The 27,049-nt window shown below is 35.9% G+C and overlaps 5 protein-coding genes and 1 long non-coding RNA gene across 10 annotated transcripts in view; 2 read left to right on the top strand and 4 right to left on the bottom strand.

Moving 5' to 3' along the window:
• The first annotated feature begins 1,957 nt into the window (after positions 1 to 1,957).
• LOC100643081 lies at positions 1,958 to 4,141 on the top strand. The gene is given in 7 exon segments (XM_003396748.3): positions 1,958 to 1,972; positions 2,926 to 2,966; positions 2,968 to 3,061; positions 3,064 to 3,108; positions 3,111 to 3,161; positions 3,862 to 3,935; positions 4,021 to 4,141. Coding segments are annotated over 7 exon segments (441 nt in total).
• A 234-nt stretch (positions 4,142 to 4,375) lies between these two features.
• On the bottom strand, positions 4,376 to 6,367 carry LOC110119401 (uncharacterized histidine-rich protein DDB_G0274557-like). Its single transcript, XM_020863696.2, has 4 exons — positions 6,130 to 6,367; positions 5,505 to 5,563; positions 4,962 to 5,244; positions 4,376 to 4,630 (listed from the first exon to the last, which is right to left on the bottom strand). The coding sequence occupies exons 1-3, from the start codon at positions 6,148 to 6,150 to the stop codon at positions 4,998 to 5,000; spliced, it is 327 nt and encodes a 108-aa protein (XP_020719355.1). The 5' UTR covers positions 6,151 to 6,367; the 3' UTR covers positions 4,376 to 4,630; positions 4,962 to 4,997.
• Positions 6,368 to 10,292: 3,925 nt separating this feature from the next.
• Positions 10,293 to 11,329, bottom strand: LOC100643201 (signal peptidase complex subunit 1). Its single transcript, XM_003396749.4, has 3 exons — positions 11,079 to 11,329; positions 10,880 to 10,939; positions 10,293 to 10,808 (listed from the first exon to the last, which is right to left on the bottom strand). The coding sequence occupies exons 1-3, from the start codon at positions 11,121 to 11,123 to the stop codon at positions 10,626 to 10,628; spliced, it is 288 nt and encodes a 95-aa protein (XP_003396797.1). The 5' UTR covers positions 11,124 to 11,329; the 3' UTR covers positions 10,293 to 10,625.
• A 20-nt stretch (positions 11,330 to 11,349) lies between these two features.
• Positions 11,350 to 27,049, top strand: part of LOC110119383 — a 77,964-nt gene continuing 62,264 nt past the window's right edge. The window contains exon 1 of one of the 2 annotated variants that reach the window (XR_007224594.1): positions 11,350 to 11,445. This is a non-coding gene — a long non-coding RNA (uncharacterized LOC110119383). Of the gene's footprint in view, positions 11,446 to 23,979; positions 24,075 to 27,049 lie in introns of those variants that run through there. The other variant, XR_007224593.1, reaches the window with a different exon arrangement.
• On the bottom strand, positions 12,363 to 13,247 carry LOC100651284 (signal peptidase complex subunit 1). The gene is made up of 3 exons (XM_012310533.3): positions 13,087 to 13,247; positions 12,876 to 12,935; positions 12,363 to 12,796 (listed from the first exon to the last, which is right to left on the bottom strand). Exons 1-3 carry the CDS (start codon positions 13,129 to 13,131, stop codon positions 12,614 to 12,616), a joined length of 288 nt encoding a protein of 95 aa, XP_012165923.1. The 5' UTR covers positions 13,132 to 13,247; the 3' UTR covers positions 12,363 to 12,613.
• On the bottom strand, positions 13,341 to 25,328 carry LOC100643327 (solute carrier family 26 member 6). Of its 4 annotated transcripts, none has more exons than XM_012310538.3 (14): positions 25,305 to 25,328; positions 22,182 to 22,295; positions 21,289 to 21,450; positions 20,705 to 20,815; positions 19,717 to 19,889; positions 19,199 to 19,366; positions 16,399 to 16,500; positions 16,053 to 16,186; positions 15,788 to 15,950; positions 15,205 to 15,381; positions 14,786 to 15,058; positions 14,433 to 14,594; positions 14,107 to 14,233; positions 13,341 to 14,018 (listed from the first exon to the last, which is right to left on the bottom strand). In XM_012310538.3, exons 2-14 carry the CDS (start codon positions 22,276 to 22,278, stop codon positions 13,855 to 13,857), a joined length of 2,013 nt encoding a protein of 670 aa, XP_012165928.1. In that variant the 5' UTR covers positions 22,279 to 22,295; positions 25,305 to 25,328; the 3' UTR covers positions 13,341 to 13,854. The 4 variants fall into 4 exon arrangements, with proteins under 4 accessions (XP_012165928.1, XP_012165926.1, XP_003396798.4 ...); XM_012310536.3 differs by lacking the exon at positions 25,305 to 25,328 and adding an exon at positions 24,804 to 25,262; XM_003396750.4 differs by lacking the exon at positions 25,305 to 25,328 and adding an exon at positions 23,887 to 24,016.

A 27,049-nucleotide genomic window follows, 5' to 3' on the forward strand; every position in this document is an offset into this window, starting at 1 on the left:
TTTAGTACACTTCTTTTGTTTACAGACTCAATTTTGTCCATCCGAAAATTTGTTAATCTTTCTGGCTTCCAAAAATTTTGAAAAAATTAACACTTACTTACTAACGTCGCTTCTTTATTATCAAACACTCTGTGAAGTTAATTCTTAAAAAGTTTTCTGGATAACAATTGAAATCTGGATGCCCAAATTGAACGCTAACGTTCCTTTGTGTTCAAATGTATCCAAAGATGCTACTGAAACCTAGTAAATGTATTTTATCATCGTAGAGGGTTTAACAACCACTAAATCCCCATAGTTTCAAACCAACATGGTCATTAGTTGTCGTAGGAAGCAATTAATCAAGGATACTGATCTCGGGAAACAGGCGAATGATGTCTGTCGATCGCTACGAACTTGTTCGCCATAATGGAGTAACTTTTCTGGAACGATAATTGCTTCAGAACGTCTAGGATTAGTTCGAAATGGAAAGTACGCGAAAAGTGAAAGAGAGTAGATGTTACGGTACACGGAGGAGGACGATTTCACTCGCACGATTCTAGGCGTTCGTATGGCAAGTAACACGGATGTTGTCCTTGATCTACGATAGTCTGCGCCGAGAATCTTTCTCGTTTTGCAACAGCGCCTCGAGATCAATGACCGTATAAACAATTCGCCGAGACAAGGTATTAAAATACAGGGATTGTTTAGAACGTCTGAATCTTTTGAGAATCGGTCAATACTTCCTTATTGTTACTTTCTTTCCATTTATAACTATGTGGTAATATATCACACAAAACGTAATATTAACCTTGTAATATACAGTGTGGTCTATGCAATTGTTTCAGACTGTAATTCAGTTACCAATGCAGTTACAGAAAAACGTTGAATAAGAAAGATGAATGGCTCAAAGAGTACTCTACATCCGTAGCATCATTTTTTCTTTTTTAAAGCGCAATGGTGCATGTACAAACAACAATCGAATCGTTCTTTTAAATGGAACCGACCTGTATAATAATTGTTTAACATGCATACAACGTATAACAATTGTTTATATATTCTTTTTCATATTTAGGACTTTCGAAATTACGAATAACAGAAGTCGGCGAACTCATTGTTATGATATGAATCAGGATGTTCCTGTTTCTCAGAAGATGATCGTTTGCATAACAAAATTGTGAAAGTAGACAAAACATAAAAAATCTGCGAATAGATAAAGCAATTGCCTTAAATGGATATATTCTGTCTGAAATGAAAATTAAACTTTCTAGCCTGAGATCTTGTAAAAGTGCGTATTCGAGATTCTTCACTTTCCGACACAGCCATTAACTATGCTTATGAACTTCCAAAGAAACGACGTGTTGCTAATTCGTTCAAATTTTCATTTGGTATAACAGAAAATTTTACGCTAATTTACACGAGATACACCGTACGCGCGAGTACTTACACTCTCCAATCTTACACACGCACGTTCGTTTTGGCGTTCGTGGGCGAAACCGGTTCATAAAATTTGAATACAAAAAATGAAACATCGTTATACTTTATAAATACAGAGGATGAACAATTATCGATATCATTGTCTAAAAAGAACGAGTGACACAGAACGCAACATACAATTAGGTTTATCCAATTCTCCATCGGAATTCCTATTTCACGTAGTAAAAATATCAAGATCGTATCATTACGGTGAGAAGTCGCCCATTTGTCGAGACATACAAAAAAAAAAAGAACAAAATGAAGTGCAACGCGGAGCTGATTTAGCGGAGGAGGGATTCGATTGAGAAAGAAAAAAGAATAATTCCCCGTTTACTTTCTTCGTACCATTGGCGTAAAGCGATCGATACATGCAGATCTAGATCACGGTGAACGCTTTTCGAAATTTCTCCAGACATCGAACGATATTACAGTGTTTAGAGAATCGATAAGATTTCTAACAGATACTTTGCTGGAATCACCAAAACGCATCGTTTATGTGTTTATGATGGAGATTACGACGGTAAATGGCACGTTACGACAATGTAACGTTACTCTGATAGCGGTAACAGAAGACAGAGAAAGTGAACGCGAGTTCCAGAAAGATCGAACACTTTCGAAGGGCCATTTCACCGTTCCTTCTCTTTCGTTTCTTTCTTCCCTGGAAATCATAATAGCGAAACAGTATAGGCGAACGAGATCGATTACAACTTTCTATTAATTCAATCGGCTGTTTAAATACGTATCAATGAACGTAAATGGGCCATTGAAGAAGAAGTAATAATAGGATTCGAGATATTCGATTACGCGCAATGTTTCCTGGTGAAACGGACGTCTGTAAGCTCGTAAATTAGCGTAATGTCGATAGTAAAGCATTTGAAGTGTCGTTGCTCGCTAAGTTGTTAGAGCAAGCAACGCAATTGATTACAATAGAAGTTATGGTAATAGAAGATACTGTAAAAGGTCTGTTTCGCAAATACGATTATGTAAAGTCGTTGGCAATTCAATAATTTTTATATTTCTCAAGCTTGAATCAGTACATTGTCTATGAGAGACGAATATGTCTCCTTTTAATTTAAAATGTCCCTTCTTTTAAAAGAAAATTGTTTTCCATCGCTTTTTTAATACGTATTATATCCAAATCGTGTTTTCTTCGTCGATAAATAACAATTATTAGATAAAGTACACTCTGATTTCTTTTTAAATCATTTGTATTTATAATTCTTTACAATGTTTGCTTTCTCCTTAACAAGCAGCGATTATTAGACAAGAGGAATACTCCAATCTCTTCTTAAACGATTTGTATCTCGAATTATTCGCGAAACTTCTTTCTTCCGTAGTAAATAAAGTTACTTTTCCTTGCAACATCTCCATTACATTTGTCTTTTTCTTCTTAAATCAATGTTCTACTACACTCACACTACTGGGGCGATATCTTTCACACGAGAGACAAGTCGGTGTCTACGACAATGATAGAAGGGGCACGTGAAATTTCATATAATCTCAAGTGAGAGCGAGTAGAGGGTTGGGTGGGGTGCACGCAGGAACTATTTTGCTCGTTCCTGTACCGTTCACTGATTATGCTTCCGTTTATAAGGCTTGCCAGGATTCCAGCTTTTAGTACCCGAAGAGCAACAGTCTTGGAATACACTCGGATTTCAACGTTGGAGCAATCAGACTCGAGGCAGAAAATGGCGAAACTCCGAGCGCAAGTGGGTGTTGATCACCTCGATCCTCTTCGCTGACCTTGATTTACTTCGACAAAAAATTACGCGTCTATCAAAAATAACGCCGAGTGAATTCCAAAAATTAGCTGACCTTCGAAACGCGGTGTCGTGTTCTTTTAGTTTAAAAAATTTTTTAATTGGATATTTGTTGAATGTTTCGATTGAACATCCTCGTGATTTTTGCTTAACTTGTTCACAGACAAATTTATAAAAGAGAGAAGAAGAAAACTGTACATTTCGTATTCTTCGAAAACATACTATACATACATACACGTAGCCGTGAAATAGTTATGAAATATTTATTCATAGCAATGTTCATGGTATCTTTTAAATTCATACTTAAGTTAAACGCGCACATGAGTATGGTCAATTTCACGTCAACGTGTTTTCTATGGAAGCAGCAAGTCGTTAGGAAGAATGGCTTTAACGATAAAAGGAACAATAAGAGGCGTGCCTCAACGACACGATAATTTCACCATTTAACGACGCGATCTGATCGTACATTAGATACTTTCACCAGGGCTCTTAATCTAACGTAATTAATTTACTCTCTTACGGACTCATGAAATATTTCGCGTAGTATTAACCTACCATTTAAGGTCGCGTTATTTATATCGTTTCTGTGAAGCTTCTTTCCCTCTCAGGTATTTTGATATGTTATTGTTTATTTATACTTATTTTTCAGGCCTTCCTCCTTGTCCTCGTCGTTTCAATCGTCCTCGTAGCTTCGATGCCTTCCCCTGGCGGTCATCACGAACAGTAATTATTTACCAATCGACAAATTTAATTATCGTTTGCATTTTACACTGGACCATTATATTCGATAACGTTTCGTTCTCCGCAGCACGCACTTTGTCATTCACGTGCCAGAATTGATTCACAAACACCATCATACGCATGTGAAGAAGATTCACATAAAACACGAAGAAGATGATGGTGGTCACGATCACATAGAAGAGTGGTGAAACTCGTACAGTTTCTCTAGTTTCATAGAGTTTGTACGATATCTTTCTAAGACTTCTTAATGTTAACGTTGTTCCATTGTTATTGTATTATAATCGTTAACCGTTGTTGCGAACTTATGTTGTGTTAATAAAATACTGTTAATAAAAGTTATCGAATAATGTTAATTGTAACATAAAACACAAGATCTTAGGTATTTGAAAAAATGTACATTTGATATTTGACAAACACGTGTATTGTATAAAAAAATAAAGTAACATGATACAATATGTACAAATAATGTTAACCTAAGTACACACATGTGCATACCAAGTGATATTAGTTCTATATTACAGACTTAAACGACTAATGATGCAGGCAATTCGAGTTACATTTTGTACTATTCCCTTCTCGTAGCTTCTGCGTACTTCCGGGAACGATTTGGTTGAGCGAGAATAAAATTGGAGCATCGTGAAATTCTATTAGCAACCCGAACGCCCTTATTTTAGAATCTGCAACAAAGTGACAAGAAATCTTTACTCGTAACTTTTCCTTCGATTCTACGTGCTTTTGGTTATTTTCCATTCAATCGTGTTTTCCTGTCATTCAAGAATTTCTTATATTTACGGAAGTTTTTCACTGAAACTTTTTATGCACTTGTACTCGTTTCAATTTTTCTTTAAATATTCAAAATATGTTTGATTTCCGTAATACGAGAATAAAATTCTTTACCCTCCGCCATGAAAATAATTAAATGTCTGTCAATCGTTAATTACGTTCTAACCAAAATTTTAATTGTTTCAATGTCGTTGACGCATGCGAGAAATTCTTTGTTTTAATTACCTAAATAATAACAAGCCGAAGAGCGAAGCGCTCCCATTACCACCACTTCTTTTCTTCGTGAACAGGGATGGGTACAGGCACCTTTTCGATGATCGGAACAGGTACGTGCACCTTTTCGACGTGATGGACTGGCACTGGAACGGCCACCTTTTGCACGTGATGGATAGGAATTGGAACAGGGACGGGCACCTTCTCTACGTGATGCACTGGTATCTTCTTCACGTGATGATGATGAACCGTATGCACGTGATAAGGCACATGAATACGGACGTGCTGGTGCGAACTGAAATCATACGTTTGATTTTCTTCCGAACGAGTTGACTGTTTTCCTTTTTAATATACTAACTATAGATTCTAATACAAATATAATAATAAAATATGTAAATTCTACGCGATAATACTTTGTTAGTTAAGAGAACAACTTAAAAGAAGAAACAGAATAATGCATCTTAATTTTGTGTTTAAAAATTTGTATTTTTATTTTTGAAGATAATACTAGGTGAAAATAGTCATACGAAACGTTCAAACATTTTGACAACTTACCCATGGTAGCCTGGTACTGGCGAAGACAAGGCCACGGCTAGTATTCCGAACACGATTAGCTGCAACACGAATGTGAATTTGTGATTTGCCCATAAGGCGAAAAGTGCACCGTGACACGGCGTATCGTGTCATTTATATGCACGACGTTACTTTTTTTGCTCTTTTTTTTCGAAGTTTCACTACTCATCCTACATGCTTCGTGCAATCATGTCTCGACAGGGTGAAAGTGTTTGCAGTTCTAATTTTAATTAAACATTTATCGAAATGAATTTACCTATTACCATTATAACATTACCTGACTGGCCGACATTACAATAATTGGTAAAAAGACAAAACAAATATACAAAGAAGTAGAAACCAAGAAGGAAGCTAATCTAATTTACGTATATGGTCAGAAGCATTGATCTCCACAAAATTTCGTACGGATTTCAAACGAAGCCATAAACAAAATTACCAGAAAAATAATCCACAAAGTAATTAATATCAGAATCAATTCCTAAAACGTTCACAAAGAATTTTCGTATAATTCTACAAGTTTATAACACATCGTTCGAAATCACTGTATTCGTCGAACCACAAGGGTAGTTCACCCTCCACACGAAGCTTGGCCGAAGGTTCTACTCACAACGATGGTCTGGGAGCGCATCCTGCCCGGCTGTCTGTTCTTCTTCTTTAAATGACTACAATTTTCTTGCTCGACGCGACGAGCTCACGAAACGACACGGTCGCAGAAAAAGAAAGAAACGATAGAAAGAGGAAAAATCGAATGAGACGAATTGAAGCTCGATTATACGTCGATCACACGTGAGACCAATGTTTTACCGATGTCGATACGTTTCTGGCTTTGAACGGCCGGGGATGTGTGCTTATAAAGGACCAACCGAGGTGGCCAAAACCACCCGGTGAAAAGCCACAGGGTGGGAGAGCCAAAGTCGCTCGACTTTACGGTTACGTAAAAGATAGGAAGCGGCCGACTCTCTGGTTACGTCCGTTCCAAGCGTTCTCTAAGCCTGCGTAACAACACACTGCGTACGCTACGTGTCCAGCTTCGTTCGATATAATTTACTTAGGACCGAGAAATGGCAAAAGCCTGTCTGTAATTACGATATTAATTCATTGGAAGAGTCAATCCGTTAGTCGTTTCACCGTTACGTAGACGATCGTAGAAATAGCGCGAGTGCGCGTTTCCCGCGTTTTCTGAATTATGGATGAAACGTGTCGAATCAGATGGTGGTGGAAAGTAAATTTTGCCAAATTTTCACGAATTTCCTGTGAGCATATGTGCGATAGTTGAATTTCCTAAAGGAAAGTTCGATGGCCATTGGAAATGAAAAGTGGATGGAATTTTAAGTGTCCCGTTGTATTTGTTGAAACTTGGTGATAGTGTGAACATTTGTGAATTTTATTGTCAGAAATGACAGAAAGGAGAAACTGGTTCGTATCTTAAAAGACAAAACGGATATTTCTGATACCATCGAAAAATAATGGTTCCTACGCAAAGACTCGATTTGATGTTACATCAAAATGTTACATCAAAATGTTACATCAAATATAGATTTAAATTAGGATGTCGTAATAAAAATAAGAAAATTATTCTAATGAAGCGATTATAAAAGAGTATGGGAGGTAGGAATATCGGATGCGTAAATGCTTTCGATCGGATGATTCCCAAAAAGGAATTCTTAATGTTGAAGATATGCATGTGTTACATAAAAGTTGGCTGTAAATTGTGCTTTAAAATGGAAAAAATTATGTCGAAGATATATTATTCGTTACTGCGTAACTGGTCGAAGGCGCTGGCGAAATTTTTACATTACGTGATCGATTTCACTCAAAACGTTTACAAAATTTTGTCTTCTGTTATATCTGGATTAGGTATAAACAAATAAATAATTAATAAATGACAAACAGATGCTTTCTATTCTACAAGCTCAATACTTCTAAGACTGACTTATAATCATTAAGTAACAGCACTTTCTATCAAGATACATCAATTAATCTATCCATTGATATAATATATTCTCGTAGTTTTGGCAAGAAAGAGAAATTCATAACTCTAAATCACAGTGTCGAAACATCGTAACAAGCCCAAAAGTCATGTAATTGACATAACAGAAAATTTTTCTGTGGTTTAGCATGATCGATGATATAATCATACCGGCCTTAATGTACGCAAGAGACATTGTATATCAGTTTATTGCTTATTAATTGTGGTATCGCGAATCAAGCTCAACGCCAGTCGAGCAGAACTCGTTGGAAGTGGAACAGGAAAATTATATTATAGGAGACGTCTAATAGCCGGACATTGTCATCAATCTGTTCCCCTTTTCTTCGGCAAATAACACCTGGCGCCTAATCGTGAATAAGTTAGAAACTTTATTTCGTTGCTATCGCTGTAAAGTTGCAAAACTTTTCTCTTCCTGCTAATAATTCAGTTTATCTCTTCCCATTTTCTGTTCAATATTTAATGGCGATAGTGCACATTAGAAAATCTTTTAGTGCCATTTTCCACGAAACATTTTTACTCTTCTATGAGTTCCTTTAGCGCAAAACGATCGGAGTCACGAATTTTCTTTTCCTTTTCTCTGCGTTAATTGAGTGTAAACGGCGTGGATAAAAATTAGATGCAATATGCAACTTCCTGCACGCAATTGCAACATTCTACCTTTATCGATCCCAATTCCTCTACTGTTTGATTAAGTCTTATTTGACAGACGTGCCACTGACACTATTTATACAATGTATATGAAACTCAAATATGTAATTTGCGTTAAAGTTACGACAGATACATCTGCTAATTGCACGTTAGAAAATACATTATCAGTTTGATCAAAGCATTGGATAAACGATCTATTAACTCGGACAACCACGTGGAAAATCACGATTTTGGCAACTATCATTTATTACGCACTCCCGTTCAAAAATCTTGGAACACTTTTTTTTTATTCTCAATAAAACTTTTGAAGTAGATTGCGAACTTTAAATTACATGCATTCTTTTTAGTAAATTTGTTAATATATTATCTGGCTTCTTTATTGTATTTAAAATTTCAAAATAAATTCTCCTTCTTGTTTTAACGATTACCTGACCAAAGAGTTTTGAGCGAGGGTGTACCTAATAATTGCACGTTAGTATCTAAATGTTGTGAGAATCGAACCACGTTAAATCTTCGAAAAATTCGTTTAGTAGTCACCAATTAGCTCAGTTACGTGAAAACTCTTGCCTCCGCTACATCGTATAGGATGCAAAAAAAAGATGAAAAGAAAACAGGAGGAAAAGATGCAATTCCTTAATTTCAGATTCGGCATTTCCGGTGAAATACGTCCAAGTGATTGACTCGCTTTCTAGCCAAGGTGGTCTCAGTTGTTTTGCGAAAGAAGTCAGTGTTAAGAGCAAGGTAACCTCGATCCGCGTCGATGTAATGCCTGTTGCATCTTTTTTTTTTTTTTTTTTTTTCGTGTGTGCACCGCGTCGACCCAGCCAGTGTTGTAGGAAGTGGTGTAGCTCGCATACTTAAAATATCCATCATATAGGGAGAAAGCGTTTCGTAATCCTCCACCTGGAATACGAACCGTATTTTACGAGCTGCGAAAGTTAAAAAAGGATCGAAGATCATGATGATTTAGGAGTATTCGAGATTACACAAGAGAATATACATCCTCCCAAATGTGTATTGCAAAACGAGCATATATTATAAAATGATCTGGAATAAATTAAGTTGGTTGGTCTATTATGGCATAATTTTGACAAAAAGGAGAGACGCATGTTAAAGGAAAAGGTTTAACTAGTAGTAGAGGAGATCAAATGATGTTAGAGTTTCTAAAATTTTACATTATTTTATAGTAATGAGTTAATAAGTTAAAACTCCTGTAAAAAACGAATGATCTGTACTTAAAGATTAATAAAAATTGCGATTGTAACATTGTGAATTATCAGTGATTCATGTTGCGAAAGGATTTTGCTTCTTAGTATCATTGCTCAAGATATAATTCTTTATTTTCTCGTTTTGGGCCAGTGCACGTTTCGATAAAAAGAAGGTACATTTGCAGAAGGCTTGCAACGAAATCCTTTTCGTTGCATAACATTGTATTCTAGTTTCGTAGCGATGGACAATACATAACGACGAGACGCGTCGTACGATGATGACGAAAGGGACAGGATTAGAGCATAAACAACAAAAGACGAGGAGAAAGAAAACAGTAACGGGCGTTACGGCACATTTTGTATTTTCGATGTGGCTGTGATCGTTGTCCGCTTACGTAAGAATCTGCTTGCAATCATCCCCACCGTATCCAAAACGCTTCTACCTCTTCTGTCTCGTGAAAGTCACGTCACCAGCCCGATTTTGAGGGAAATATGCTTCGGTTAATGTGTGACGAGAGAAAATGAGAAACGTGTCCGATGAAAGTCAAACGTTGGAACAAATCCAACGTGTGACTCGTGGTATGCGATATAATCATAAACGGCTGGTTAATTGTTCGTCCGATTTATTGAAATCGAAATTAAGACGACATCGATCGATCAACAGTCTTCATCGAGCATTTTATACTGAATCAACCTTGTTACGAGATTTCTTCCTTTTGATTATTGCATATTATATAATCATGATTTGAGGCGAAAAGGAAATCCTGAGTACGATTTTTTATACAGTACAGCCCAGCGAGGACATAGATCTTCGTGTTTCGCAAAAAACGTTACTTTCCAAAGATAAGCTATTGCTAACAATATTTTGTTATGTAACAAACAACATGTGGCATTATTAAATTTTCATATAAACGATTCTGGCAATGAGTTTATTAAACAATGAGTTTTATTCTTATTTTGATATATAGATACAAAGGTAAATGCAATCTGATGGTACGAGCACTATCTTTACATAGTACGATATAATTTGAATTATATACATTAGTCTATATATATATACCTACACTGCTGATCAAGTAAAAAATATTGATTCAATCTACATTTGTCACATCCATTACTTTCATCCATTGCTTTCACAGTCATAAATATATTGCTTAGTTATAAAATGATATACAAAGTATTTTCGTGCTGTAAATCCTTATCAAGTACTGGCATTTTTTACAAGAATAACACTTTATTAAGTACAATTAGAATAGACTATTTTTTCTTTTTTAACTTGGTGGTAACTCCAGACTGTGGCTTCTGCCAATGTAAAGGTTTACGACGATACATAGGCCATGGAGGAATTGTGATTAGCGCAGCGATCACCAATCCTGCACCAAGGATATAAATTGTTTGTGAAAATTGTTGAATAACATATCCCCATATTAATCCAATTATCTGTAAAAAAAACCATTTGTAATCTTGAGCATATTCTGTACAGCACAATATTTTTAAATACAATACTTTACTCCAAAAAGTGTTATGATGAGCTTTGATAATTTTTCTGCCCAAGCTTGACCATCATAGTCCTGAAAAAAAATTTTATTCAAAGAAATATAGAGGAATGAACCTGATACCTGACTGAATTTTGACATATGGTGCCACATAACCTAACCAAGAAGAAAACACAAACTAAAGACAGTTACATATATTAATAAATTAACTTACCATATGCGTTGGGACGGATTTAATATATTGCACCCAAGAACTCATTTTAAACAAATATAAAGTAAGCTGGTACTTCCACGCAATCAAACTACAGTATAGTCATAGATCTTGACTAACACGTTGGTAATTGTTATTATACGTGTGAAAACTGTAGTGGTAGTTTTTTAGCAGCGCCAATTTTAACGAATTTGTAGAAAGTACAATGAACAAAATTTAATGTAATATCTACGTACATAAGTTGTATTTATACGTATCTGTGTTCAAGTTCGTAAAATTGTGTATCATTGCTGAAATAACCTGTGTTTTAAGCATGGAAATAAAAGAAACATCAATGAAAATAAGACTTCATAATCATAGCCTTCTTCGTGTGAGTCAAAATTTTAGTTTAACCAACGAATTTATAAAATTACAAAATAATGGCCATTAAATAACTTATTTCCGCGTTCGATACATTAATTTCATTTCGAATTAGTAAGATATTACTGTAATCATTGATATAAATCAGTATCTATAACATTATAACTTTCTTAATTGTTGTGCAATTTCTTTGGTTTATCACTTTACGGATATAACGTGCACAAACGTTACGTGCGTTGTACTTTCTAATGCTTCCAAGTGAGAATTTCTCCATTGAAATTCAATGATATCTAATATAATGCGTTTGGAGTATAAGATTTCAAAAGCCAATTATACACGAGTATATACATACACATATACTTATATTGATTCTTAAGTTATATTAACGCTTATAAAAAATGAATTTAAGACTTTGCATCTTTGGATTCCTTCACATTGTTTTCCATCGCCTCTATCGAATTTGCGTATCGTTAGGATAGAAAGAGGTTGCAATTGAAATTATCATAGTTCGTGCTAGAGATCGTGTCGTTGATCAGTTAAATGGAATACAGTAATGAGAGTCAGTCAACTAGTGTCGACAATACTCTCTATGTGTCAACGGTATTGGTTAGGAAACGCATTTCTAATCGTGTAATAGTATGCAACAGTTAGCCGGCATTGTTGTAACAGTTTTAAAGGAGAAACCGAGTCACGCGGCATGTATAAGTCTGACCGCGTTTCTGCTCGCGCGGAATTCGAAACGAGATTGAAGTAAAATGTCTCAAGGGCGTCACTGTGTTACGAGACTATCGCAATCGAACGAGAAAATTGACGGGTTGGAATTACGAAATGTTGGTCATGTTTCTTTCCGCAATATAAATACACGCCGTTTTATTTTAAATGTTCTCGCCTTCCAGAATCAAAGATCGAGTCGATAAACATCGAATATTTGACAATTTTGTAACATTCTTTTATTTGAATTAAGAATCTTTTAGGATATTAATATAATCATGATACATTCGCTATAAGTAGTACTTTTTCTTATTACAGTCTTTCTCATAAATTGATACATTCATAAGTACAGGTTTTAAAATAGAAAGTGATGTTCGAAACATGTATTTTTGCCTCGAACCAACAAGTATTATCATGTAACACTTTGTAACAAAATATTGTTAAGTATAGTTAAAAATGACAGCAAACTATTTCTTCTTCTTTTGCTTAATTGTAACTTCAGATTGTGGTTTTTGCCAGTCTAAAGGTTTACGACGGTACATAGGCCAGGGTGGAACTGTAATTAAAACTGCCAGTGCAAATCCTGCTCCTAATATGTACATTGTTTGTGAAAATTGCTGAATAACATATCCCCAAATTAATCCAACCACCTGCAAACATAAATAAGGCATATGTAAGTAACCTTATAAAGTTGAATTGAACATCAATATTTGATGTATAATATCCAACCCCGAACAGTGTTATAATGACTCTTGATAATTTTTCTGCTCGCGCTTGGCCATCATAGTCCTGAAAAGAAAATTGTTTAATCAGGAAACGTACGAATTTGTGTAAATATATATAAACACCTGTTGTAGTAAAATAACATAACCTAACACAAATGTTATGCACTTTTAAAAAGTCGTAACATTACTTTTGCGAGGTTAATTCGTAAACTTACTATGTGCGTCGGGATAGATTTGATATATTGTATCCATGCATCCATTTTAAAAAAGTGACAGTGATCTGCCGGCAGATTCACATAAACAAGCTTTTATTTAGACGTGGATTACGCGACGTTATTCGCGCATGCGCTGAGACGTGCTTTCTCACGTGCGCTCTACTGTGGCGCGAATTATGATGATTTTAAGTAGTTTCAGGCTATATATTTATACTAAACGTACTAAATATTTAGAGAAATATCATAAATAGGTATTCTGGAAGTATGTCTATAAATATTATTTGTTTCATAATTTTATAATACACAAAACATTACTTGTCATTACAAGAATACTGTACATATAAATATCGTTCAATTTTCACACCCAATTCTAAGTTTTATTTACCACAACGAGGTAGTGTGCCTTTAATATCTTTCAAAAATATAGTGGTACAGAATTGTTTATACGATTTGTAATGAATCAAGCAAGATGAGCACATTCAACCTTCACAATATTCTTTCTTGAGCAATTTGCTCTATCTGGTTTCGACATATTCTTCATTAACAAACACTGTCTACGTACACAATTCAACTCTATCATAATCATCTCTTCTTCAAAGTTATATCTACAATCCCTCAACATCTCACAACTTCTCATCAAACAGTCAAATGCATGCGTCTAGAAATAACATGGCAGTTAAATTGTCAGTCGATCACGTTGATTGAGAAATTTTTCCCTGGGAATCATGAATGAACTTCGCCGCATGTAGCCGCGATTAGTATTCGCAATCAGAGCCTGGCGACAGTTGCGTCGTCGTATATCGGCGAACTCCATGCTGGCTCGGTGTTAGACCTTGCAAAATGCACGGCATCTGCCACGGTGGGGAACGCGGCGAACAGGCCACCTTTGTATTCCAACAGGTTGCACTTTCTCATCATCTCGTACACAGGTCCTACAATGTGTTCAAATCGTTGCGTATCGATCGGGCCTAACATTGCTTCCGGTTTGGTCATATGGTTCCGCGACGCGATTCTACTCACCGGAACACCCGGCGATGTACACCGGTATATCGATTTCACAGTACTCGTTGATCAGGTTTCCCAGGGTCGTTGCGCCCGCCAGGTCTATGTGACTCACTGCGCTCAGGTCCAGTATCAGGGTTCTCAGCTGTGCACAATGACAAGGAAATTAATTTTCTACGAAAGTGGGTCGGCAGTTTTATGGTTTCTTCGGGCTGGTGTAATGAGGATATAGTTAACGTTGATATTCCTTCTTGTCGATTTAAATAATGATTTTATTAACAAGATTATATTATACTGGATACTATTGTAAGATACTGGAAGATATTCTATATCGCATCTCTTACCTTCTTAACTTCCTTCAACTCGTCGTGTTTGAAGCCTCCATTAGGTTTCTTTCTCGGCGTCTGGCCAGCAATTTTATATACCTCGTCACGGAAGTGTTGCCGACAGGCGAAGTTCAAGCTGCCTGAGTAGTGAAATATTCTTATACCCGGCAGCTCTACCGTCTGAAAATACGACTTCCGTGTTAGATCTATCAGACTCGTTTCAGCCTGTACCGCCTCGAGAAATACACGATACGAAAAAGAAAATCCCCTTTAATCGAAATAGATTCCCATTTTAGCGTAACTCGATAAGAAGAATATATATATATAAAAGAAGAAAAGAAAAGAAAAGAGAGACTATCATTATTCCATACGCTTTTATATCTCTTGGTATCCAGATAAAGCTCAGTACCAGGTACTAGAGCGAGTGAACAGGTGTAAGGATGGATAGAAAAGAGGATTAATTTGCCGATGCAGAGCACGATTCCAATTAGAAGACCATATTCCACATCCATCAGAATTACTGATATGAATGTCACCGCCCAGATAACCCCATCAGTTTTGTCCAATTTCCAGAATCTCTTAAATTCTGTCACTTTCATTAGCATCCCCTTTAAAGCCACCACGATGATGCTGGCTAGAACACACTGTCGATGGAAATATAATCTTTTATTAGCTATTTGAAACTTACACATATAATCGATTGAATTTGTCGATTTTCAAAATTGTACAGATTTTTATTAGATTTTTGTATACTATATAATTAACAATGATTCAAATATTTATGAATTACCCGTGGCAGAGGCTCGAAGAAGGGGCCGATCCACAGTAAAACGCTAATTAGAATTCCACAGGATATTAGACTAGCTAATTGAGTTCGTCCGCCGACAGTCTGCTGGATCAGGGATCTAGAGAGCGAAGCTGTGAATGGCATGCAAGAGAAGAAGGATCCAACTAGATTTCCGACACCCTAGAAATCATTGAGAATGACGATAATTAGTTTCTTATGTAAATGAGTTGCATTATCTTTCATACAGCGTGACATTGATTGCTATCGCGCTATATTAATTCTAAAGCGGTCGCGGTGTCAGCTTCGATAGATAAAAGAGATTGACTTTGACGAATCAGGTCAAGTCTACGACATGAATTATTTAATTGATTCCTCGGTTAATTAAAATGTCAATAACAATGCATCAGATTCTAATCGTGTGACTACACACGCTATCGTTTCATGCGATGTACTTGAATGCATTTCAAGATTAATTTAATGGTTATACGATCGAATATTTCTATATTATAATTCAGGCTTGGGTTATACATCAGAAATTCCAATTCAAATTTCATTCGAAATTTCCAAGTTAAATATACATTCAAACCTGCGCCATTAGCTCCTGGTTCGAATCCACTTCGTAGCCGAGTTTCTGCGCGAAGATTAACGCCATGGACATGGATATAGTATAGGACACCATAGTAATGACGAAGCTATCTAATAAAATGTTCGGTACCAAAGACAATGGTGGCAAGGTCGGAGACGGCAAACTGGAAGCAATGGAAGAGAAAGTTACCATAAAGATGTTGCTTTGTTTCAATGAAACACGACACAACTATCGTGAATAATACAGTTTCGAGAAACTTGGTTACCCGACTGGTATGTCACCCACTATCGCGATCCCATAAACTTCCGTAAGGTTTAGGTACACTGAGAGGACAGTCCCAAGCACAACCACTAGCATTTCTATAGGGATTGGAAATGGACTTATTTTCGCGAACTTTGGCTGCAAATAAAATACCATTTTTTATTGTAACTTCAGCTACCTGGCTCTTTTTTTTGGAAAATATTAAAACTGAAATTTTTTAAATATCGAAGAGTCTTGAAATGAAGTATAAAAAATTGAGTTTTATTAAGATTTATAATATTTCAATATAATCTCTAAGGTTTTTATGCTGTTAGTTAAAAGTAATATCTTAATTCGACTTTGTAAAGTACCTTTAACGCATTGTTGACAATGAGAACCAAAATGATGGAACAGGATAGCAGAAGGGCAATCCCATTGATAGATTGATAGTTGTTAAAGAAGTCCACGTAACTCTAAAACGATATTAAACAACCATAATTAGGGACTGAGCTTCTTAAGACCAAAATCTTGTTACAATGTCTTCTAAATAAAACAAACGAACGCGATCATCTTACGTAAATGTCATTATCCACCATAAGGTTGTATCTCAAAAGTTCAATTCCCTTATGTAAGTGAAACACAATCGGTGAAAGTACTGTTACATTAAACGTACGTTATTTCCTTCGTTTCTATTATTTGCAACTGTATTGCTGAAAGAATAGTCTAATCGTCAAAAGCAGCACGTTTTACATTCTTTTGCCAGGTGCAAATTGATCAACAAGTTACGAAGATTGCGAAGGTCTTTTGTCACTCGAACAGTTTCTTCTTCGTTTCTGCGGTTTCTTTAGTTTTACCATAAAGAAAAACCACTTGAAGAAATTCAAATTAGGTTGCCTACAGAGTGGCACAAGATTATTTAATTTTGAGAAAGTTTCGGTTTCATACGCGACAATTGAATTTGAAATAGCTTTTTGACTGGAACTTCTAATTTCGTTTTTATACTTTTTCGATGAAAATTTAATTTAAGGTACAGGCGTACGTGGAAAATTAAAGCGTTAACAAAGCCTTGAAATCTACTTTTTCTTTCCCAACAATTTTCCACAAGAAGTCTTCCATTTTCCAAGATAGAACCGTGGGATTCCGGATGTCTCGGAACTTGTTTCTCTCTTTCAATGAGCAATTGAAATTGTTAGAAAGTCACTGTTGGAATTTCATTTGGCATTTCATGCGTTCACCTGTCTCCGGATAGAAACAAGAACCGAGTTCTTTGAAATGGACATAGTCCGTGTTGAAAACTACAAAGTGGAAAATCGACCGTGTTGCATGCGGTATTCGACGTATTTGGTATGAAAGGAAACGAGACGAGATGATATTAACGACCGGGACTTTTTGATTCTCGTGCTATTTCCTCTTTAACGACATCAGGAACAAACAATTAGAAACGTTGCAGGCTCAGAGAGTGTCTTTGAAGGAAGTAGAGACCCGGAAACGAAAAGAACAAAGTAAAGTGTTGGACATTCTGATGTGATTATCGCGACCATTGTGTTTTGTTTAATTTGATGTACGCTTCTGTTCAAAACTTTGGAACATCCTTTGCTCTTCAGATGAATATATTTTTACGAAATGAAAATAATACTATAATTCTAACATTCCTTGTTAAACATAATCAATTACAGTATCAAGGCTAAAAGTGAGTAATATTACGAATAAAATATTCATTCACTCGAGGAAGTTACTGTTTCTTTTAAGACACGTGTTACGTTTGCCGAAGAGGAAGGATATAAAATTCTATGATAGCCGGTTTTCTCGTTTGCACGTACTTGAAATTGAGGTCTGCCGATACGGCTCGTTAATCCTTTACAAAGAAGTAAATTCATATGAAGGAGAATTTCAAGGATCGAATAGCCCATAAATCTTTTAACGACGGTTTTCGTGTATAGACAGCTGACGAGATATACATTTTTATTTTACGCGAAAGAAGAAATCTTCTTTCAGTCGAATTTTATTACACGAAAAAAGAAGTTCAACACTTTGCCTTGTATAAGTCACATTTTTTAAATTATTCCTCACTGTTCCTTGTGCTTGTTTCGCACTTAAAAATCACACAGTTAAAAATCATACATTTTTCAACTAGTTCACTGTTACAAGGTCTCGCAAGAATATGGTTTCGTCATATTAAGAAAACATTTGATAATGCGACTGACAATGTTACGATGATGAGAAATAAAAGAAGTTGACTATTCTATAGCCTGGTAAACTTTGTTATCGCATGGAAAAATTTCGTTACGCTAATTAATACTTCCTCCAACGGTATACTGAAATATACGTATGTAAGAACAAACAGCATCATTAATTATGGAAGCGAAAAGATTAACTAGCCAGCAACTACATAATTGGTAAACCATCACGTGTCGGACGTCAATTATATTCATCATGGTCGTACGTGGAGTGTTATATACACTTTTAAAGATTTATGATAGCTACTACGACAAATAAAAACTAAACTTTCCTGTATAATTAATTTATTCGATTGCTCTCTAAAAGTCTTAATTTTACACAAAAAGGATTCTCCATTCTCTTCTTCAACATTTTTTTGCATTTTTCATGTTACTAGAATTTTCTAATTTAAGCACAGCAGGTTATTTTGTTTGTATCTTTCTCCGCATAATTCGCCTAACTTCCTATATTACGTTCTGGGAGAAAGTAAGTAGACAACACACCTGTCGATGGTTCAAGCAGTTCGATCAATTAACTAAAGGTCTCTCCAGTCGTATCAATTACGTTTAGTTCGATAACCTTCTATTTTCTCCTATAAATTTCGCTCAACAAACAAATAATCCGACTTCAGTTTCCTATCTTCGCTTTAGTTCACGAATATTTATAACGCATTAAACGAATTGAAAATTACTTTTCTCTTTAATCGTAAAATTGCAATAACGCGATATTGCTTTAGAACGTTTCGAATTTCCAGATTGCTCTCTCGTAAAAATCGAATGATTTCTCCTGTGGTCTTCGCGTGTAATACTTACTTATCTAATATAATCGATTTCTTCGACTGTTCTCCAAAGGTTTTAATTTTATACGAAAAAAGATATTCCTTTTTGCCCAAAATTTAAACTGTCAGAGAACAGACGAGGAAAGTACGTCTACCGTTAAGAATCTGATACTCACAAGGATCAACTTGAAGGGTCCTGTGCGTTTAGGTAGGTTTCCCAGTCCTAGTAGATCCTTCACTTGCGACGTGAACACGTGAACCGCCGCGGATGTGGTGAACCCGCTTACGAGACTATCTGCTAGAAGCGATGCAATCACTCCCAATCGCAATAAATACATTGCCAACTGAAAGATTATCAGATCAATGAGAAAAATTAAAAATTAAGAAAGAATTGAAAGATTAAAAAATAAAAATATTAATTAGAAAATTAAAAATTATATTTGGGTTTTTCCAGGTCTAGTTGCATGTAGTTTCTAAAAATGACACTTCTAGCGGAGTAATTATAAAATTTGTAAAGCTGCGATACCATTTATATGGTACACGATATTAAGAAAGGAATTGTTCTTCGTTAATTTGCTACTTTTAACAATTTTAAGTTTGAAGATTCCACATGTAGGAAAATAGATAGAATGTTCCGGTAGATCCAACACTTCGTAGATTGAAGAAAAACGATAAGGAGGCGGTAAAAGATTACCTGAATCAGAGCCACGGCGAAAGTGACTGCGGTGGCTACTTCCACGGGGGAATATCGATTACTCGTCGAGGATAATAGCTCGTTTTCTGTTGTGGCGTTCTTCGACAGTTGTCCTTGAGAGCTGTAGGTCGTGACCACTTTTCCGGTCATCATACAAACCAGCGCGAAGGTACCTTGACATCAACAGACTGGTTATTTTAACTATTAAGTTGTGGGAATTTTTAACTTCGATAGTTGTATGTTTTTGGACATTAGTAGACGTCGATGTATTACATGAGTTGTATATAAAAATAATGGTCTACGGTCAGCATGAAGGTGTTTCGAAAATTTCATTGATAATTTTACAGGTATTTTTCTTAATGTTGAAATATTTGAAAAGCTTCTGGGAATGAAACTTTTCAAGCTGATTATAACTTAAACGAAGTTCTACGTGTATACGTACACGGTATGTCTATTTTAATGAGATATTACTCACTCGAATAATCGAACTTTCGTTATCTATATTGATAAACATACGTAATAATAACACAGGGGATGATATTATAACGAGAAAAAGCAGTCAAGTGCCATGGGAAATTGCGTGGCGATTTTGTCTAAGCAAGGTTGGAAAGTGAAGCCGAAATGAAAGTTAGAAGGAAGCGGATACTAGGAAGCTTCATCGAATTACGAGAACTATTCAGTTTTAGAATCACGGAAAACTGTTTCCTTGAAATTATGACATTATGAAATCGGCGATTAAATTTATTAACATCTGGACGAATATGAGAAAACATTCGGAGGGAACATTAATATCAAAGGCATGTACATGCAACTTTTGTACAAAATGGTAAAAGTTCGGCAAGTGGCTACTAATCGATGGTTAACAAAAAGAGGGAAGAAGAACAGCCGTGAAGCTTCCGTATTTCGTAACACGTTACATACTTAGAATCATCGTTAGTATTATCAAGAGAGTCTTGAAATTACTGAATCATGTTTGTTTGCTGCTTACCCATTGAATTATGCCTTGACGTGCCAAGGAAGAAATAAACAAGAACAGGAAAGAATGCCATGTAGATACCAACTATTGGTGGAACGTTGCCCAATATTGCGTACGCCATTCCTGAAAAGTAATTACGTTAATTATGGGAAAAATGATTTTGGCCCCTTGGATCGGTAAAGATCAAGTGTATAGGAAAAATAAATTTTATCGAGTAATAGGGCTGTCGATCCTCTTCGTTTAAATAGACGATGAACTCCTTTGATTTTTTTAGTCCAACTATTATCGAAAATACGTAATATGAAATTATTCTGAATAAATTTTCCACCCCGGACGTCTACCAAAATTCGTTTATTTTTAATATTGTTCTTCAGATTTATATCATTGACACTCAGCTCTGATAATAAGATACTCAAACACGAGACAGGGCAGACGATCCAAACACTGTACTTCTAATTTTCTTAACATAAGACTTCAAATTTTCAGGATAAACAGACATCTCTCGACATCTGGCATCAGTTCATTCATATCTCAAAGTGAATTTATTATTCTCATTTGTATTAAACATAAAAATGCCTCTTTGCAAACGTTCGTACCTTGAGGAATATGCATCACTGCCACGGTGATTCCAGCAATGATGTCGCCTAGTAAATCGGCCTTCCACTTGTAAGCCGACAACCATCCGATAAGGGGTATGGTATTCTTCAGAATTTTCATCGGCTTGACCTTTCTGCATTTCATCGAGATCTTCTTCAGAACTGTCACATCGACCATCATTTATAAGCACCATATCTTTGTACCCTTATTATTATAGAATGTCTGGTAGTATAGAGATTTTTGTCTAAAAGTTTAATCCTAGTTTTCCTGGATTAATGATTTTGTCCCTCGTATCGTTTATTTCTCCGAACCCATCAATTAATCATGGAATAAGTGGGGAGTAATTAAGGTTTCCAGGGTGTCGTTAGAAGGAAAAGAGATTGATTTGAAAGCTAGTATAAAGATTTATTATTACGACAGAAATCTATTCCCAAAATAGAACAAGAGTGAAAGATAAATATTACTTGTTAACGATAATCGTTGCAATAACAAATATATATATATAGCAAACACAAATAACACGATATATTCAGTTTCTGTTGCAACTATGAATATCTACAATCAAATTCTCCACGTGATAATCACGATAACATTATTAGGTAATCGTAGATAGTATTAATCGTAAAGCTGTAATAATGAAAATCGATTAACTATGCTGCACAATAAGGAAAGAAAACGTTCGACTGCAATTGAAATGCGAAAAAAAATTCCTTGCTCGATTCTTCGATTCGAAGTTTATATAACAAATCGTTAGTTTTCATTCCTTTGATCAGACGAAACATAGCACATTGCGCGATGATTACGCGACGTTTGATGGCAAATAAGCATCGCGGCTTGGCGAGGCGCCACGATTCTTGGATTTGCTTGCTGGGAATCCGCATACGATACTTACGTGTTTCGTTTGGCTTCGCATATTTGAACAAATGATTAAGCTCGTCCTGTTGATAAACCGGTCGTCTCACAGTTAGTTCAGGGCTGAGTGCCGTCATCTCGTCGCTCAGATCGTCTGTGAATTAGTTCGTGTCTCGTGAGACCTTCTCGTTTCTTTCATTCAAACCGATGTGCGAAATTTTTGTTGGCATATAATATCGCAGGAAACGTGTTAAATGCTGAAGACGTGTTTCAGACAACGTGTATTGTTACACGTAATTAAAGTACTGAGACAACAAACGTACAAGTACTTATGCGTTAACAGTTTATCGGTATGACTTACGCAAAATTACGTAAACTTATCTCAGGCATACGAACAAGAAATTATAGAGTATAGGTATTTTACCACGTGGCCTTTCCCACTTTCTACATGGAATGTCTCGTATAGCGCGTGCTTATTAGTGCCGTAAGGAGGAGTTTACCAACAATTGGAATTCTTCGATCTACGCGCGAGAATTTAAATGTCAAGTTTATGATATTGAAAGGTGGAAATTATCCAAGTGGAAAAGGATTTTATAAAATTCGAACAAAGATTGATATCGTTGCACGTGATTATTTGAAAGTCGAAGTTCTTTGGGTGAATTAGAGCGGATAATTAAACGAGTGTTCTTTCGAGATAGGAGATTGGTAGATTGAAACGGTTAATTTTGAATTTTAAATTTAAGTTGGAAGATATAAATTTATCACGATCACATCGTATTTTATTTGACTCAACATCTTGAAATCACCTAAGTTCGTATTAAACGTTATTCAATTGAATCTCATTGTGAAATCGTGGTATAAATAAGGAATACTCGAATGGTAACAATATCTTCCATCATATACGATCGATCAAACACTTTGCAATCAATTAGCTCAAAAATAAATGCCTCAATGAGGCCGTGAGTGTTGCAATCTTTTAATATTACGCGTGTGAGCATAGATAGTGATATCATCGAAATATAAAATCCTTCGATTGATCATAACCTACGACATTTTGACCTCGATTTTCCTGTGACGACTATGAAGTCATTGCATTCGATCATTCTTGTCTTAAAGTCAAATTTAAAATTAAGAATTTTCGAATGTTCGAAATTTAAATCTTGTAATTTCCGAAAGTTTCAAACTCTCTTTCAAATCTTAACATTTTTTTGAACGCAAACTTTCACACTTTCAAATTTTCAAAAATTCAAAATTTTAAATGTCCTCCGTTGCAGAACAAAGAAAAGAACTCCACTGATAGTATCGATCTCGATCGAAACGAAACCACGCGTTTTTATAGGATAGACCGGGGAAACCCCATAGAGAGCGACCTGTCATGGTGGTGGTGAGACGTGTACCACTTGCACGGTATGATTTGCGGCTTCTCAGGAGCACGCAAGCGTGTCGAGCAGCTGAATAACGCTACGTGTCGTATCGGAAAGGAAAACGCGGTCTGACAGAAGATCGACACACTATGATAACTCGGCTGCGCTGTCTATCGCTTACTAACGTAACAAACGTGAACGCAACGCTTGGCTCGTGTGTTTTCCATTGGAATTGAGTCACGTGCCGGTAATCGGGCCAAGAGCTGTCAAATAAACGCGCGTTCCTCGGATAACGACCGTGATGATACTTCATCTCGATTAAGATGCTTAATTGGACCGATGTAACTGCGTGTCTGACCAGTTAGAAAGTGAAATTGATACCTCTGTTGTCGTGGAACGAAGCTGAAGATTCACGAGATGAAATTGCGTCATCGAGGATTTTAACCCTCGCGACCCGATTCTGCATTTATAGTGCGTTTTCTCCATGTGATCAACGTGAAATCAAATATTTGGTGTTTGGTGTATTACATTGCACAAAATATTTGCAGTTTGCACATTCTTTTCCACAGGTATGGTTTTCTTCTCAGCTTCCACACTTCATTTTCGTGGTGTCAAATTTTTGTAATTATATGATAAGAAATTTAATATGGAAATAATTAAACAGCACGTAACTGAAGCAACAAATACAATGATGCAATTCTCGGTACATTTTATAACCGTCGTAAATCATTGCTCTTGAGAATGTTGGATGAAAGCTATCTTAAACAAGGATGAAAAGTATAACAAGTAAACTGAAGTTCTTCGTTGTTGACGAATAATCAGTACTTATTATAAAGTATAGAAATAATTATTTATATAAAAAGATAAAATTACATAGGCAAATATACATAAATATCTCGAATCAACGTAACTCTTGTCAGAAAAAAATGCATCAACGAATCGAATACTTGTCGTCCATTGATGAAGTAAACCGCTAGATTGATCTGCAACAGTCAATATTTCCAGTACACAAGATAAAGAACATTTTTAGATGCAGACGCAGTGGCCGTTGGCGAGAAATGTTCTGGAAAGTTTATCACGAGAGTTTTACTCTCAAATACACAGCGTTGTTTAACAGTTACATCATACGATCTTCGAGCTGTCGATCAAGCACGGGGAGGTTGACGCTGCGTTTCAAAGCAGGTCGAAGTATATAGAGCGATGGTGTAAAAATCCGCGGAAACGAGGAAAAAATTTCCAACAAACGAGCAAATCACCACTTATCTCGTCGAGACGATATTTTAAACTCGGATGCTTACCGACGGTTTAGCGAGATTCACACTTCCTCTTAATCCACGTTTATTCCAATTATCAGGCGTAAAGATGAACTAAAACTCTTTACGAGAACAAATCTTCTTCCTTCAGTACTCCGTGATTCCACCAGTGAAAGGCATTGTGTGAAATCTAACGATGGTTTACGAAGAAATAAATTTAAAGATCCTCCAGAGATTGAATTTGCAAGCAATTAAAGCGATAATATTTTAATTTCACTGACAATTATTTGATTTTCCCTTTCTTTCAATTATTTCAAGAAATATCATAGAATAGTACGATACTTTCTGGATATTATGGTATAAAATATGCTCGATTAGAAAATATCCATTGTATATTAATAATATAGAAAGTAGAATAAGAGATGAAAACGCGTGTTATGATGGAAAAATCGAGCGCTGGTCGATCGATCGACGAACGTTAGTCTGTCGACGCTAACGAAGTCCAACTAAAATCGCGAACTCGAGGGAGCACTATGAAGTACATACCAGAGAGATTTCACTTTTGATCGAGCGCTGGGTCGCTCGAGTATAGCGGTCTTGTTTAACTTTGTTACGTTCTGTTGTCGAGGACACCCCGTTCTCCTGTAATCCGAGGTGCTATGGCGTCAATCAGAATTTTGCAAAACCCATGTTTTGTTAACACACAGAGCTCAACGATTTATGGACGTCTCCTTCCTTATCTCCCCTTTCTGTCTCTACCTATGTGATAGTTAATTGAAAGAACCATGAAGTCGTGATTACCATTTTAAACAAGCTGTGTTTTCCGACGTTGCGATGATTCTTCTCTTTCGAAATACGCCGAAATTTATTTTTCAGAGTAGACACTTGGAAGATTTGATTTATTAATCTCTTGGTGACGTATATCAATTTATGTTGCATCGTTCGTAGAAACGAATATTTTATTTGTAACAGTGATTTTCTTAGTATGCTGCAATACTAAAAATGTAAACACGACAGATTATTGGCACGATAATAAGATTGGAAGATAAAATATCAGTTAACTGGCGCTTACACGCAGCTCGGTAATAGGGTTATTTTTACTATTTTGTGATAACGAAGAGAGTATTGAAGAGAGCGATCAATACGAGAAAATTGACAGAAAGATGTTCTACTTGTGAAATATTTTAGAAAGAAAAAGAGCAAATTATTAACAATGGCTCGTTGATTGCTTTAAATCTAACAAGGAAGAGGCACACGCGGTAGTTAAATGAATAAGAATTCCAACACTCGTTTCTTTGTCTTAATCAGGGAAACTGTTTGCGATGCATTAGAACTGTTAATTCCTATTATGTATTTTGTATGCACTTTGTTTGATACTCATATCACTTCTTTAGTCTTAGATTTTGCTTTAGTCTTACGTTGCACGAAATTCTCTTTATTGCAGGGATTATCTTGAAGTGTTAGGACGTGTAGGGTGCCAAAGAAATACTTTTTTTAATTTGATAACTAGTTTATTACCATTATGAGACGGATTTCACAATCTTATTAGCGCGCGTTACTCTGTTTTTCATTTGCTTGCCTTCGACTCGACTTTATTCACCATATGCGATTCCGGGTGTAACTTCGTCTACATTGTAACTTTGACTGATTGATTGTGACTAATCGTCTGTAACTGTTTCGAGTTTTTTCTCATTTTCATTTATAGGTTGTCCCCGAAAGAGGAAGTTTTCTTTTCTATTGGTAGGCATTTTTTTTATTATCGAAGGCCCTTGCGCATTTTTGCAAGTCCCAGGGTTTATTCTTTTACGACATCCTGGTCAGGGCTTTTTCTTTTACGACGTCCTGGCCTCGCACGTCGTTATGCGGCCAACATATGTGCTTAAACTCTTTTCTTTGGACCGCCGCAATCTGTTCGTATCACTTAATACAAATTATGCTCGAATAAATATATCGTCTGACGTCAAAAATTCTGAGCTTTTTATACATTTCTACGTTTTTATAAATCTTATTTATTTTATTAATTTTACAAATTTTATACATTTTACTCGTATCTCCTCTGTTGTAAATTCGATGAATCATGAAAAGCAATTCTGCCTTCTTTAAGCCAGTTGGATCAACATTAGTACGTACGACTTACCTAAAATTTATTAATTGTATCGCTGTATTAAATTATTTTCCAATTATTTCCAAGATCCATTCTTTGAAACACATACGTATAGAGAAACAGTTTCGTCGCGTGAAAATGATTACCCAATGTGTCGAGTCTATTTCACAAGGAAAGATATCGAAAC

Source organism: Bombus terrestris, chromosome 7, assembly GCF_910591885.1.
Source record: "Bombus terrestris chromosome 7, iyBomTerr1.2, whole genome shotgun sequence".
Taxonomy (NCBI): Eukaryota; Metazoa; Arthropoda; class Insecta; order Hymenoptera; family Apidae; genus Bombus; species Bombus terrestris.

Coding starts and splice junctions, on each gene's coding strand:
- LOC100643201 (XM_003396749.4), bottom strand. CDS start 11,123: ATGAGTTCTTGGGTGCAATATATTAAATCCGTCCCAACGCATATG. Junction 10,940..11,078: donor AATCCGTCCCAACGCATATG/GTAAGTTAATTT, acceptor ATTTTTTTTCAG/GACTATGATGGTCAAGCTTG. Junction 10,809..10,879: donor TCATCATAACACTTTTTGGA/GTAAAGTATTGT, acceptor TTTTTTTTACAG/ATAATTGGATTAATATGGGG.
- LOC110119401 (XM_020863696.2), bottom strand. CDS start 6,150: ATGCGCTCCCAGACCATCGTT. Junction 5,564..6,129: donor TGCGCTCCCAGACCATCGTT/GTGAGTAGAACC, acceptor TTCGTGTTGCAG/CTAATCGTGTTCGGAATACT. Junction 5,245..5,504: donor CCAGTACCAGGCTACCATGG/GTAAGTTGTCAA, acceptor GTATGATTTCAG/TTCGCACCAGCACGTCCGTA.
- LOC100643327 (XM_003396750.4), bottom strand. CDS start 23,971: ATGCAGAATCGGGTCGCGAGGGTTAAAATCCTCGATGACGCAATTTCA. Junction 21,451..22,181: donor TGCGAAGCCAAACGAAACAC/GTAAGTATCGTA, acceptor TCGATGTGACAG/TTCTGAAGAAGATCTCGATG. Junction 15,951..16,052: donor GTGGGTGACATACCAGTCGG/GTAACCAAGTTT, acceptor CATTGCTTCCAG/TTTGCCGTCTCCGACCTTGC.
- LOC100651284 (XM_012310533.3), bottom strand. CDS start 13,131: ATGGATGCATGGATACAATATATCAAATCTATCCCGACGCACATA. Junction 12,936..13,086: donor AATCTATCCCGACGCACATA/GTAAGTTTACGA, acceptor TTTTCTTTTCAG/GACTATGATGGCCAAGCGCG. Junction 12,797..12,875: donor TCATTATAACACTGTTCGGG/GTTGGATATTAT, acceptor TTATGTTTGCAG/GTGGTTGGATTAATTTGGGG.